The sequence below is a fragment of the Simochromis diagramma genome, unplaced genomic scaffold (assembly GCF_900408965.1).
Source record: "Simochromis diagramma unplaced genomic scaffold, fSimDia1.1 OVJJ01000514.1, whole genome shotgun sequence".
Taxonomy (NCBI): domain Eukaryota; kingdom Metazoa; phylum Chordata; class Actinopteri; order Cichliformes; family Cichlidae; genus Simochromis; species Simochromis diagramma.
The window spans coordinates 2,233,989-2,248,741 of NW_024387346.1; the positions used below are offsets into that span (position 1 = coordinate 2,233,989).

General features: G+C 40.4%; 1 protein-coding gene across 1 annotated transcript in view; it reads left to right on the forward strand.

Moving 5' to 3' along the window:
- plcl1 (phospholipase C like 1) overlaps positions 1 to 14,753 on the forward strand; it is a 122,367-nt gene that overhangs the window by 59,318 nt on the left and 48,296 nt on the right. The window contains exons 2-5 of the mRNA XM_040006831.1: positions 11,747 to 11,821; positions 13,639 to 13,926; positions 14,056 to 14,159; positions 14,221 to 14,347. Coding sequence (XP_039862765.1) covers positions 11,747 to 11,821; positions 13,639 to 13,926; positions 14,056 to 14,159; positions 14,221 to 14,347 — 594 coding nt within the window. The remainder of the gene's footprint in view (positions 1 to 11,746; positions 11,822 to 13,638; positions 13,927 to 14,055; positions 14,160 to 14,220; positions 14,348 to 14,753) is intronic.

Sequence of the window (14,753 nt, forward strand, 5' to 3'; positions counted from 1 at the left end):
CAAGTCCAAAGAAGACATCATATCAAAGTAAAACAAGAAACAACTAAACGTGGAGTGAGTAAGACCTGCACTGAACATAAAGGCAGAGAACACTGCAGGACAAAGACATAAACACAGCAAGAGGAACAGACAGGAAACACTGAGAGAACTAAATACACGAGACTAGGACTCCACTCCAAACTCTGAAGTTTAATGAACAACAAGAATTGAAAATTAACACTAGAACATTTTGCTCCATCCCTACCCGACAAGATGGGCTCTTCGGTTCTCAGAAAAGGTTTCCTTGTGATTCCATGTACCTGTCTGAAAACTGAGAAGGAAACTGTTAAGAGATATACTCTAAAACACTTCTTCAGTAGAGACTCAGAGAAGAGAAACACACAGAACTTCTTGCTAGCAAGGGCAGCCTCCAGAACTGAGACTCGCGCAGAGGACTGCCCTGGTCTTTATTTATATGCTTCAGTGAGCGTTTGTTCCTTACATTGGAATGTGCAGGTGTACGTGTGTGTGTGTGTGTGTGTGTGTGTGTGTGTGTGTGTGTGTGTGTGTGTGTGTGTGTGTGTGTGTGTGTGTGTGTGTGTGACCCCATAAATGACTTCCCTACACCTGCTGGTCTCGAAGTCCAGCAGTTCATCAAACCAAAAGGCACTTAAACTAAGACAGATATAGCTACGTTAATCCTACTGTAAAACAATAAGACAAGGTACGACCTCTCCCATACTCCTAGGATGTGGGGGTGAACGCCAGAACACCCTGGAATGTTACAGACCTCCTAGGATGAGACATTCTTTCAATATGCCACCAACTATATACTTCTAAACACAAATGATTACATGCAGTATTCTACCATATGCAAACTTATATCATTAAATGATTATACTGACTACTAAGTACAATTTTCCTATTGACAGAAACTGTTCCAAACCGCTCTCTCGTCATGTCCTTGTCTCTGTGGCCTCAACTTAAAACTCATCTATTCACACAGGCATTCAGGCGGTGCTTGAATTATGTGTTGTTTTGCTCGATTTGAGTGTGTCCAAGTTTCAGGTTTCAAGTTTTATTGTCACGTACAGATAAACAGTGTAGCCACATTTACCCATAATGAAATTCTTTGGCTCATGCTCCTCAGCTTTACATGAGCATATAAAAGTGTGCAGTTATATTAAGAAGAAAATAACAGAAAATAGCAGTAATAATAATAATAATAATTCAATTCAATTCAATTCAATTTTATTTATATAGCGCCAAATCACAACAAAAGTCGCCTCAAGGCGCTTCATAGATACAGAGAAAAACCCAACAATCATATGACCCCCTATGAGCAAGCACTTTGGCGACAGTGGGAAGGAAAAACTCCCTTTTAACAGGAAGAAACCTCCGGCAGAACCAGGCTCAGGGAGGGGCGGGGCCATCTGCTGCGACCGGTTGGGGTGAGAGAAGGAAGACAGGATAAAAGACATGCTGTGGAAGAGAGACAGAGGTTAATAACAGATATGATTCAATGCAGAGAGGTCTGTTAATACATAGTGAGTGAGAAAGGTGACTGGAAAGGAAAAACTCAATGCATCATGGGAATCCCCCGGCAGCCTACGTCTATTGCAGCATAACTAAGGGAGGATTCAGGGTCACCTGGTCCAGCCCTAACTATATGCTTTAGCAAAAAGGAAAGTGATAATAATAATAATAATGATGATGATAAAAGAGAAAAAAGTATTAAATATTTAGAGAATTTAAAACAAGTTGGTATTTACAGGTTGTGCAAATTGTGCTATTTGACATTGACTGGATTTTACTGATACTTCTATGAAGAATTTTTTTTTAGATGTTTATTCTTTTGATTGCTTTTTTAAAGACAAAGAACGCTTACTTACCAAAACACCTCAAAAGACACCCAACAGTCCATAAAAATAGACACCTGTACTTAAATAATACAATGAAACAGACGCTGAAGTTTACCATTCTGAAAAGACATCGAAATAGAATCTGAAATTCTTCAAAAAAACATGTCATACATCAGTTTTTTGCTGCCATTCATGTAAATATAATTCTAGAGCTTAATGGGAATATTTGGTCTGCGTCCTGGATTTAAGTTTTGATATTTTAAGATGTCCCCTTGGTTTTTCTTTGGTAGGAAAAAATTACAGACAAATTAAAAAGTTTAAAAAGATATTTTTCAAATTATTCAATTAAATTATTATTTCAAATTGCAGCTTTATTAAAGAATAATTCCTGCTTATTTGGCCACATCAATACCTACACTCATTGCAGAAAACCTAAAGAGTTCCCTAAAAAGTATAAAAAGCTAGTAATAAGATTTGCTTTTTGTGCATGCAAAAATTGCAAAATTCAAAATTTGAATCCCCCCAAAATACCAAATGCTACATTTTACACATGTGCGCATCACACACACACACACACACACACACACACACACACACACACACACACACACACACACACACACACACACACACACTAGCTAAACCATAATTATTATCCACATGGTCACAATACCCAGGTTACTTACCCAGGTGTTGTTGGAGCCTCTTTGTACTTGCATTGTCAAAAGCCTGAAACGTATGCTCTGTCAGACTCAATGTCCTTTTTACCAGTCAGAGATGTTTGTAAGGCATTTATAATGATTAAAATGGAGCTGACTGTGTTGTTTGCCAAAGTGTGCAGCACAGAATCCTTACTGTGCAGGAAACAACAAATATTAGCTTAACACTGGTAGGAATCAGAATTCTAACACCTTTGATTTTGTGACTCACCCAAACACAGTCGTGGGTATGTACTGAAATATCTGCACACACTCCCACCCACAGACTCAAACACAGGCACTTCTGGTCACGGACATCAATTAATCATTCTGGTTTTTTACAACTCCCTCAGAGTGCTAATCAGATTTTTATCATCTTCGACTCTTTCACCACCTTCACACTCCATCTCTTTCTCTGCACTCTCTGTCCGTATCATCTTTCAATAAGTTTCGCCAGCGCTCCAAATACAATTTAGCAAAAAAAAAAATCACAGTGAACAAGACTCATATGAGCTCAGGGAAAAAAGACCTGCAGAGATGTGGGAGAAGGTACCAAAGCCTTTGTAAACTATAAAGCCTGATACTGTTTACAAACTGTAATATTTCTGCATGAATATTGTCAAGAAAAAGTGACAGTTGAGGCTCTTTCATCTTGTCAACACATCTGCCTGACATTGAGCTGCTTAGATAAGTTTAAGGTGTCTTCTCCTTTTGTTTCAAATGCTCTGTAGAGCAGTTTGTGGCCTACAGAGCTCTCTTCATACACCACTCGATATTCCTTCTCCACCAGTCTTATTGGACCCATGGTTACAGTTGCACATATTGTTGAAAATATGATATTATGACAGAAGTGTTAAGACTTTTAGCTTAATGTGGGACACACACAGACGGATGACAAGTAATACCTGAATCCTTAAGCTGTCGTTTTCTGTAGGAGCGTTCTGCTGCTGGTAAATGTGGCCTTAGGCAGATTCTTTACAAAAGATTTCCCTCATCAAGCTCATGTCTTACTATGATGTAGCAGCTCAGAGATCAAGGAAGCATTTCATCTCTTCTGTTCTAGTTATCATAGCAGACCTAATTTTCCTATCACTGAAAAATACATGAATGGTTAACTAAATACACATTAGGAATGGCAGTTATTAGTGGAGGTGAGTGATGTGGCCTCAGAATTATATCACAATATTTAAAGGCATAATGTGATAATGTTGTTAGAATAGTGAACAAAGAACACTGAACACTTAGTTGAGTCGCTCATCACCAACCAGTAGTATCGCCTCCTCGCGTTCCATCAACACCTGGTTGTACTTGACGCTGTTATTTGTGGTTTTTAAAGCAGCAGTTATTGTGCGCTACAAAATGTAAAAGTTTAGCATTGTGACATCGTGTTTGGACATTTTTACAGCATGTAAAAATTGATGCTGATATTATTTTGATTGATGTGAAATGGCACATCACTAATTACTATCATACACCATTATGTCCAAAATGACACATTACAAACATAACTCTGAAATTTGAAACCACTGCTTCAAAGATAAAGGTCATTGCATATAGACATGAGAATATTCCGACTGTTGACCTTTATGCTGTTTCTGTCCTCACTTATTGAGGATAATGACTGGAGCTTTGGACGGATGTGTTAGACAGTGCTGAGGTTGTTTTTGGACAATCCCTACTTCCTGTACAAGGAGTGATATGTACAGAAGTAAGGAGTACATTTACCAGCAAAATAAAAAACAATGAAGAAACAAAGTCTTCTGGAAACTATTCTGATCTTTTTCTCAATGTTGCTATTTATGACACACAATTATAATATGACAGATCAGCACTGGCCTAACCATGGCCAACACGCACTTTTGTAATAAACACATGTACAGGCTGCATCTTCTCACATCATTAAACAAAAAAGACTTACATTATATTCAAACCAGTGGCCTGCAGGGACTCACTGAAAGGCACGCAAAGACAGTTGTGTCTATAGTTGCTGTCCTGAGAAAAACAAAAACAGTTGCTCATGAGCTCAGGAACAGAAGCCTCTCGATTTGAAACATGACATTAAAATATTCTAATAACAAAGTAAATGGCTGAATTAAAAAGCTTGGCCAGCGTGTGACATGGTTAACTGTGTTAACTTAAATAAAGGGAGAGAGATTGCTTTCTTGTGGTATTCTTCACTGATGTATATTTTTTACATTTTACTCAATGAGCTCTGCTGGGCTTGCGGTGCTGGAATGTGACTGCATTTTCTATCGTGAATAAAATTTGGGCTTATGTGATTTACAAATAATTGCGTTCTGTTTTTATTCACATTTTACGCAACTGTTGAAATCAGGTTGTTAATGCTTTGGTAGTGGCTGTTTTAGCTTTGCCTTTTAAAACTACATTTTTAAAAGGGAACAACTTACTAAAAACAAGCCTCGGTTGTCTGCAACTATTTAAACTCAGTCAACTAGAACATTGGCAAATGTATTTATACAAATCTAAGAGGTCAGCAGTTTTACTTTGCATTCATGGAGCTCATTGATCTTAATTTGGATACATATTGGAAAGTGTTACAACTTGACTTTAAGTGCAACACAGTGGAACAGTTGCGGGTCATTGTGACACACAGCAAATTGCGGGTTGCAGTGGATGTAAGACTGTGGACGCACTGGCAGCACAGTAATCTATTTTGATAATCTCCTGCCAGTGTGCTGAGGGATAATTAGCCAGATCGTGCCATCAGATTGGGGCTGGATTTATGCAAGTGCCAGGTGTTGTCTGGTCAGTGTTTGTGTCTCTGTGTGTGCAAGACACAGAGCTTTATAAATGAGGCTAACAATTTAGTCAATATATGGAAACACTGAAGCAGTCTGCAGGCACAGCATAGGCATTGATGAATGGCACTTTGTATGCGTTTGAGTGTTTTAAAAGGAAATTCATGTTAATGTCTGAGGTCATTCAGCACAGAAGGTCGCTGTGCAGAAAAGAGAACTTGAATGAAGGCTGTTGTTGCTTTTAGTGGTTTGTAAAGTTGCAGGGATTGATTACTGCCTCCACCTTTGTTTGGTTCACAAATCATTAAATGTTACATATAAGACGGTAACATGAGTGACATGAGTTATTGTGGGGGGTTCAAATATTTTCTATCACAAACCCCCCCCCTGAGTTTATTGATTAAACATGCATCAAGCCTAACATCATATTGGTTCTCCAGCTCTTCTGGGACGACACCAAGACATCGCCAGACCAGCTGAAGACATAATCTCTCCACTGGTCACACCTGGCCTCCTCCCAGTTGGACATGCCCAAACACCTCGCCTAGGGTTTGTTCTGGAGACATCTTGCTCAGATGCCAAAACCACCTCAGCTGGAGGCTTTAGATGTGGAGGAGCAGTGAGCCCCACTTGAATGACTTGCCTGTGCCCCATACAATGTACAGTTGCGGGAACATTAGTTTTTATCAAGATTGGAAAAGCCAAACATGGAGTCATTAATTCTTACACAGGGTTCATACTGACCTTTTGCCAGCCAAATCTTTACACTGGAAACCACATTACAGACCCACAAGAATAAAAGTCTAAATATACCATCAGTGCCACTAGTCTGTGTACTTGTCAGACCAAAATATGTTTAATATATTCCATGCCTATTGCGTTTAACTTAACTTATGCAATGCACTTTAGGTTTATTTACGTTGTATAGAGCTTCCTGTACGTTTGCCTGCTGAGTAGGAGAAGACAGTTCATGTTTTTTTTAAACATTTTGTTTAGTAGTTCTGTGATTTTGCTCAAGAAGATTACAATTAAAATCATAAGTTAATTTTGTTATTAATACCAGCTTGTGCTTTGTAGTTCTCCTTTCACATGCTACAGCGCTCTTGTTGTTTTCCTTTTACTGGCTCAACATAACAGTGCCCTCTGGTCATCAAACCAGCTTAGCGCAAAATTGTTTTCCCAATTTGGTGTGGGAATAAACGTGACATGCCTGCATTCCCTCTGGGATAAACTGTAACACTGCTAGAAAGACCTTGTTGTCTGCCATAGAGTAAATGCTTTTAGCTGGTTTCAGACTGGTAGCAAGATTAATGAAAAAGATGAGGTCGTTGAATCATACCATATCTAGTTTGGCTACAGCGATCCAAATTTGTGTGTTATAAAAATAAAAGTAACAGTTAAGTAACAGTTTTGAGCTGCTTTGTAGAACAGACGAAAAGTGACATTTAACCCGCCATTATACAAACAATCCACACAGCACTTTTACATATACAGTGAACACAAAAGAATTATGGTTACAGAGCAATAACTCCAGAATCACACAATTAAAATTTAGTATTTTTATTAAAAAAATAAACCCATTAATTATACCCATCAGGCATTAGCAGAATGTACTCTTCCCCAGAGGCTGCATTAATATTTTAGGGAAATATAACAAAGTAAGACATAATACAACACGACCAGCGGCTACGCAGATTAGCCCTCAGCTGTTAGCCTCCTCCTGGGAAGGATTCCTGTGTTATGCCTTTATGCTGATGCAGCTCTAATGTCAGGCAATTTTGCTGTTCATACCGTGCTAACATTTATGTTTGAAAATATTGCATGCATGGCACTTCTTTAACTGTTGATTATCAAATGTTTTTTTGGCTCATGGAGTTGACAAAGTTTTAAGATGAAGAGGCTTCATATTTGCCTCTGGTTTGCTTCCTGTGGCAGATGGCTGCCCCTCCTTCAGCACAGAGGTTCTTCCTGTGAAAATTGAGTTTTTCTTCCCCGGTGTCACAAAGTGTTGCTCAAAGGGGTTCATCTGATTGTTGTCTTCTCTATTGTTGCTGGCACTGCACCTTACAATATAAAGTGCCTTGAGGTGACTGTCGTTGTAATTTGGCGCTAAATAAAATAAAAATGAATTGGATATCATTCTGTCATCATTCTGTGCTAAGGGTCCATTTCAGATGTTACTCAGAGAAGTTTCTTTTTTCCTCCTGTGAATGCAGTTTTACGATTGTTACAAAAAAAAAAGAAGAGTCAATAAAGTAGGTTTTCTATTTAGACCTGTGGTCCCCAACCTTTTTTGCTCCACGGACCATTTTTCCATGTCACAGACCGGCCTTTAAGGTGTGCCGGATAAATACAACAAAATAAAATGATACGAGCAAGACAACTGTGGTATTTTGTAAATATAATAATAAACACAAATTCATTATTAGCAGCGACCTCCTGAAGTGCGCCGACAACATTGAGAGTAACGTCCTCCTCTCTGCCCTTAATGCTCTCTGGTCACTATGGTAACGCATAAATATTTCTTTCAAAATAAGACAAAACTACAAAACAAATATAAATAAACCCCTGAAAAACATAAATTTCACACCCGAGGCTCAACTCTCGCGGCCCGGTACCGCTCCGTGACCCGGGGGTTGGGGACCTCTGATTTAGAGAATGCATAGATGTTTCTTGTTTTACGTCAAAAAAGAATCATGACATTTTTGGATTTTAGAAGATTAAAACAAAACTGTTGATGGAGTCACACTAGATTGAAGTATACGGAGATATTTTCTTTATTTGTTCATTGTTTGGATGTAGAAAACAGTCTGGAAAGAGATTTCTTGTTCATTGGTAGCTCTCAGTTACTGTGACAAGACTGATATTAGCTACAACTTTGCACCAGTCTCCTCGCTGTGTGCAGGTGCTCATACGAGCCTGAGGCTTGTCTTCTGTGCCCATTTGATATAACCAGGTATAGAAATAGTGTGGCAGTCCTTAGTGAAGAGCCAGCTGCTGTAACCACTTTATCTGCTGTCCAAGGCTTTCCAACACAATGAGCTATTGTTCTCTAACCATGTATTCTACTTTTGTCCCGTCTCCTACTAGTCTGCATTTTGTGTCTGCACTTGTTGCATCACAGTCCTTCTTTCATCTCCCGTCTTTGCTTCTTTGCGCTGAATATTTTATTTGTGCTTGTTTGCAAACCAATCCCTCCATTTTACTTGTTTCTTGCATATCCACTTAAGTCCAATACATTCTCTTAATTTGTCTAGCCTGACCTTTATTACATCTCCTCTTGCCTCCAGCTTTTGGTTCCATTTCTCTGGACTGTTTCTCCATCCGTGCTGATTTTTTCTTTCCCCTGGCAGTTACTCAACAATGAGTGTGAGCGTGATCATATCAGAGTTAAAAAGTGTGGTGAAGTCAAACAAAAGGGAGAGCTTAATGCAGACGGTGGATTATAGCTGGAAACAGGACTTTGCATTAAAGGCTTTTTTAAGGACGTGGCCTTACTTTCCTGGACGGCCTGTGTCATGCAGTGACAGTGGAAACATGTAGTCTCGCAACGTGCACATGCCGGATTAGTAACGACAGCTACCAACATCAATGTTCTCAACTGTCCATACTGCCCCAGAGCATCACTAGCACAGTCAAAGAGACGCAGTCTATGGCCACTCCCCACTCTGATCTGTCCACCTAAATACCCACTGACCTGTTTTCTGTAAGCTCTTCTGTCCGGCCTCTGCTGACCAATGTAATGAAAAAGACATTCTGTGGCACAGTAAAGTGAATAAAGACAAACAAGCTCTCATTTAAAACTCTGACCTTGCTGCTCATCCGTGTCTCTGTGTACTGGGAGGTGTACGGATATGGGAATTGGAAATCAATGTACCGAATAGGACGAGGCAACGATTTCAACTCTTCCTCTTTTTTTGCCTTGTTCCCTTTCTTTTGTTCAGAGGCAATCACTGCTCTGTTTGTCCTGTCCTTATCTCTGTTGTGTAGGCCTCCTGTTTTTTTTCCCTGCAAAGAAAAAACTCATTTGTAAAAATCAGAGAAATATTTCAAAAGAAACACTCAAGTAAAAGTACAGTTTCTTTTTGAGACAAGAGCATGCAAAGGATTTCTTGACTGCTACAATTATTTGAAAAGGTGCTTCATATGATAGTTGATGACTTTTATATTTCAGTATTAATAATAATAATAATAATAAACGTTTTTAAAGGGTGCTTACAGGTAAAGATGACATAGTGAAATATTACATAAAGCTGACTGTAGCTACACTGTGATATTTTCCATTCTTCAGCTACATACTGTTAGGATCAGGGTTTCTAAATCAGTTGCTACTGAGTAAAGTCTAGGATCTGCTATTTCTTTGTCGTGTTGATGTCATGATCCGGCTGTGTGCAGGGAGGAAACGGACCCAAACGCAAACTCAGTAGAAACAGGATTGAACTTTTGATGTGAACTGACACATCGACAGGATCAGGAGTGAGTCTATTGTTTTTAATGTCCATAGAAGCGGGAGAAAAATAATCATTGTAACTCACCACCGGGAGTTGCTTAACATCGTCCATTTTATGGCGGCGTCTGCGCCGCTTCCTACGGGAAAGGGAAGCGGGCGAAAACAGCTGGGCCTCCGGCATGCAGACTTGACTAGGGGAGACAGAGCAACTAAGAAACACAGAACAACAACAAAGAGACACAGACAGCTACTAAATACTCATAAAACTTAACAGAATACAAGAAAGACAAAGCGCTAGACTATAGAATAAACTGGGGCAACAAAGAGAACTAAGATACAAAAACTCAGAGACACAAGAAACTCAAAGCACTGGGTCACCGACCCAGGACCGTGACAGTTGAGTTCAATTCAGTTTTACTTTCATATGAAAGTCGCTTAAATAAGCGTCTGTGAGTCATTTGGTACTGGGCCGCGAGAGATGAGGCTCAGGTGTGAAATTTATGGTTTTCAGGGTTTTTATCGTTAACTCGGTTTCCCTGGGTCTTTTCCCGTGTTGTAGTTTTGTGTCTTACTTTGAAAGAAACATTTACGTGTTACCATAGCGACCAGAGAGCATTAAGGGGCAGAGAGGAGGATGTTACTCTCAATGTTGTTGGTGCATCTCAGGAGGGCGCTGCTAATAAAGTTACACAACCACACAGTGAATTTGCGTTTATTGTTATATTTACAATATACCACAGTTTTTGTCTTGGTCGTATCATTTATTTTGTTGTATTTATCCGCGACACCTTAAAGGCCTGTCCGTGAAAATATTCTCTGACATTAAACCGGTCTGTGGAACAGAAAAAGTTGGGGACCGCTGGCTTAAATCACCTTTCTTCCCCATTCTGATGCTGGGTTTGAAATTTAGCGGTCGTGTTGACTAAAGTCAACACTGAAGTCAACACAACCTGTTTGAACACATCTGTTCACACTGCCTTATTCGCTTTAGTGCTGATTTTACCTGTTGTCAAGTTCTGCTTTGCAATTTTAACTTATTTTATGTATTTTATGACTATTGCTTCTTTTATGAAATTTCCCCTTGTGGGACTAATAAAGGTATCTTATCTTATTAATGTTGTTCTTTTGTAAGGTGACCTTGGGTTTTTGAAAGGCACCCTCAAATAAAATGTATTATTGTTATTATTATTAAAGTCAGAGAATTGGTGGCATGCGATGTTGATGAGCAGGCAACGAGCAGTAGAATAGGCTTACCCAATGAAGCGAGTGTATTTCCAATATTTAAGGAGGAGAACAGTTACTATTAGCAGACTTCTGTTACAGTATATTATATGTGTACAAATGAAGCACTACTTGCCGGTTGAGCACCAAAGTAAAGGAGTGTACAGCAGAGAGGTGGCCAACTCTGCACTCCATGCCAGTTGCAATTACTGCTATCATTTTAGCTCCAGTGGTTAGAGCTCATTAGAAATCAGCGACAAGCCATTGTCAGGACCTTCGTTAAAAATTCCTTGCAATAGCTCTAATGAAAGTAAACAATGACATTTGCACATGAACTTGCCAATCAGTCTGACACAAAGACAGAGGCAGGAATTCAAAATCCCAACAGGGCTCAAAACAGGTATGTGTGTGTGTGTGTGTGTGTGTGTGTGTGTGTGTGTGTGTGTGTGTGTGTGTGTGTGTGTGTGTTGTAACAAAAGGGAAAAAACAGTATTTCTATGTTAGTTCTGCTGCCCTCGGCCTCTCCACTGCTCAAAATGCTCAAAACGTTGAATATTTTCCTACCAGTGAATATTTTTCATGTCCCAGGTCTTTCTTAAGCCATGCCTCAGATTTGTTGAAAGGAAAACAGGTTTTCCACCTTTCCCTGGAATATCAGGAGTACCAGGAGGGACTTTTCTCCCAATCCTAATTTTCCAGGTTTTATGACTGTGTACATCCTGCATGTTGATGCTTCTCATTTTGACCTTCAGCCCGTCTGTCTTTGTCTTTCTTCAGGACCCCTCAGTGCAAAAGGTGGGCGGAGGCAGGAAGAAGACGGTGTCCTTCAGTAGTATGCCCTCTGAAAAGAAGGTAAACTGGAAATAGATGATCAAAATCAGTTTCACATAGATTAAGCAGAATCTTAAAGGGAATTCTGATTATCTCCAGGGAAGTTACATTACAGTTACATTAGGGAAAACAATGCCTGGAGACTGCAGTCAACTTGTGATCTCCTTGCCTGACCACTCAGTCCAGTCACTGTCTTCACATTTACTTTGGTGTGCCAAGACCACGATAAAACAGGGATTATACAGCAATCAGACAGATGGCTATTAGTTTTCCCTTGAACTGGCTCAAGTAGGCACTTATATGCCACCTGTTTGCAATAATGGTGATAAATATCAAATCTATTGCCGTCTACATGAGACACATGGTGCTGTACCAGAACCAAGGGCGTGTTGCCACTAGTGACTCTCAGCCACACACTGGGCCATAAATTTGCTGGTGTTGCAACTGATGTTGTAGCTGTTACGATGAGCCGATAGAAGGAAGCAGCGACACTCCTCTGTGAAAACATCAAAACTAACCTGGCTGTCGTCAACTGCATCACCCACAGTTAGAAGATGTTACTGTAGATGAATGAAAATGAAAAAAGATGTGTCCCTCCCTGTAAAGAGACTTACAGATGTGGGTACCATTTGAAAAAAAAAAAAGGGGGGGGGGGGGGTATGCTGCTGCTCTGTAGGGAAGCAGAAAAATGTGTTAGGCTACTGTACTGTATTAGTATTACATTTAGAAATGATTTCATGTTAAATCATGAAGGTTATGCCAAGAAAGAGCATTACATATCCAACTTTTGATCAAGAAGGAAAGAAGTTCAGAAGGTGTTGCACTGTCTTTTTGCAGAAAGCATATGATACAGTACCAACTGTAGTACTGCTGAATAAATCCAGGAGGCTGAAGAAGGATGAAAAAGGAAGACAACAGACGAAGTTCATAGATGAGACACACGGCCCAGTAGAGGACATCATGAAGTCTTTTTTTGATTGTCTGGTCACAGACTTTCATACCAGTGTCCTGCTGGAGGTCATTTCAGTAAGGAGAGATCATTACAAAGAATGAACATGATTTATTAAGAGACAGAGTATAGATAGGTGTTTGGCCCATCTCAGGGGAACAGAACCTCAGCTGTGAAAGGGATTAGAGCAGGGAGAGCAAGGCCGGGAGAAGGTGATTGGACACAAACAACTTTACAGCGTGGGAAAGTGGGAGTGATAAGGCTTAGATTTAGCTGGCAGCACCTGGGAGCGGACAGATGTGAGACCTTATTGAACTTAGCTCAGGCGGTGCTCTTCCTGTTCCTCCTTGCACAAAGCAGCTGATACTGGTGCTGCTGATACGTCCATAACCCTTGAGCAGGACCAGTCTCCTATCTGTCCAGCTCTCCTAGAGTAACTGGCTGCCTCCTATATGCTCCATGCTCTTTTGACTGTGCTAGGAGACACAGCAAACCTGCCAATGGCACATAAGGAGAAATGAGCTGCAACCTCTGTAGGGTCGAGGTATGGCCTCATTCTACCAGTAGTGAAACTAACCCAGCTAAATGCAAAACCAGTGAAGAAACATAAAAGTCGAGGGGGAATAAATAAATAAATGTCAGCTGTCTCCACCTGTAAAACCATTCCTGTTCTGCGTCCTTGTTGCCTCTGTAGTGCATCAGTTCTTAATTTCATCAACACCAAAGCATCTGAAACTGATTAACAATTTCTTCCTTTTCCTTACCAGATTAATATCCGACACAGAGACATTAATAGGACATATTCCAATAAATTGAAAGTATATTTTGTCTGGAATAAAGAAAATTCACGTGTGGACAGTAACGTGTTTTTGGTGATTTTAATTTCCAGGTCAGCAGTGCAGCCGACTGTTTGGCGTTCATGCAGGGAGGGTGTGAACTGAAGAAGATCCGGCCCAATTCTAGGGTTTACTGTCGTTTTTACACACTGGATCCAGACTTGAGCTGCTTACGCTGGGAGCCATCCAAGAAAGATGGAGACCGGGCTCGGCTTGACGTTTCCAGCATTCGTGAGGTCCGCACTGGGAAGAGCACCGAGACCTTCCTCCACAATGGCCCTCTCTCCGAACATCTGGCTGAAGAAGCAGCCTTCTCTATCATACATGGAGATGACTACCAGGTAAGAATGGAAAAAGAAATGTGTGTCAGCAGAAGAATAGTGTCAAAACATCTGTGTATAAACATATAAACGAAGAAAATCACTAGTGTACACCCAGCCATTAAACCAGTTATCCATGTTTCCCTACAGTCTCTAGACTTGGTGGCATTGTCAGCTGATGTGGCCAACATCTGGGTAACAGGCCTTCGTTACCTGCTGGCTCATCCTTCCATCGTAGGAGGGGCTGGGGGCAGGTGTAGCAGGAGGAGGACCAGGTGAAGGAGGGGGGGTGGCCGTTGAAGGAAGCCTGGGAAGCAAGATGAGGAGCGAGTGGCTGACAGCAGAGTTTGCCCAGGTCGATGAAGATGGTTACGGGATCGTGTCAGAGGACGTAGCAGTCGCCACCATCTGTAAACTGTGCCCTGGTATCAAGGAGGCCAAGGTGACAAATATGTAATACCACAGAAACTCGACTTGCAGTATTAGATATGAAGCACCACCAGTGCATAAATGTATTCTTATCTGAAGCTGTATTTTCTTTGACTTAAGAGTAACAGTAAGCTCCAGCTAGACAGACAGAGTTAGAGACTGCCTTCAGACATTATCAGAGCAGCACAAGCCAGATTTCCTTTGGAAGTTGGTGGAGACCAAAAACCTAGCAAAAAGAGGATTATTTTGGTTCTACAATCAAGGATATGATATCAGATGACTGCTAATATTGCTCCATAACTGTTGGCTATACTATTAGGAAAGTGAGGGTCAAAACTGTAGAAAAACCACAGCTGCTGTTCACTAAAACTGAAACTCTAGTGTGTTTGTGTTGCACATTAAATCTGCAGAATTGAACA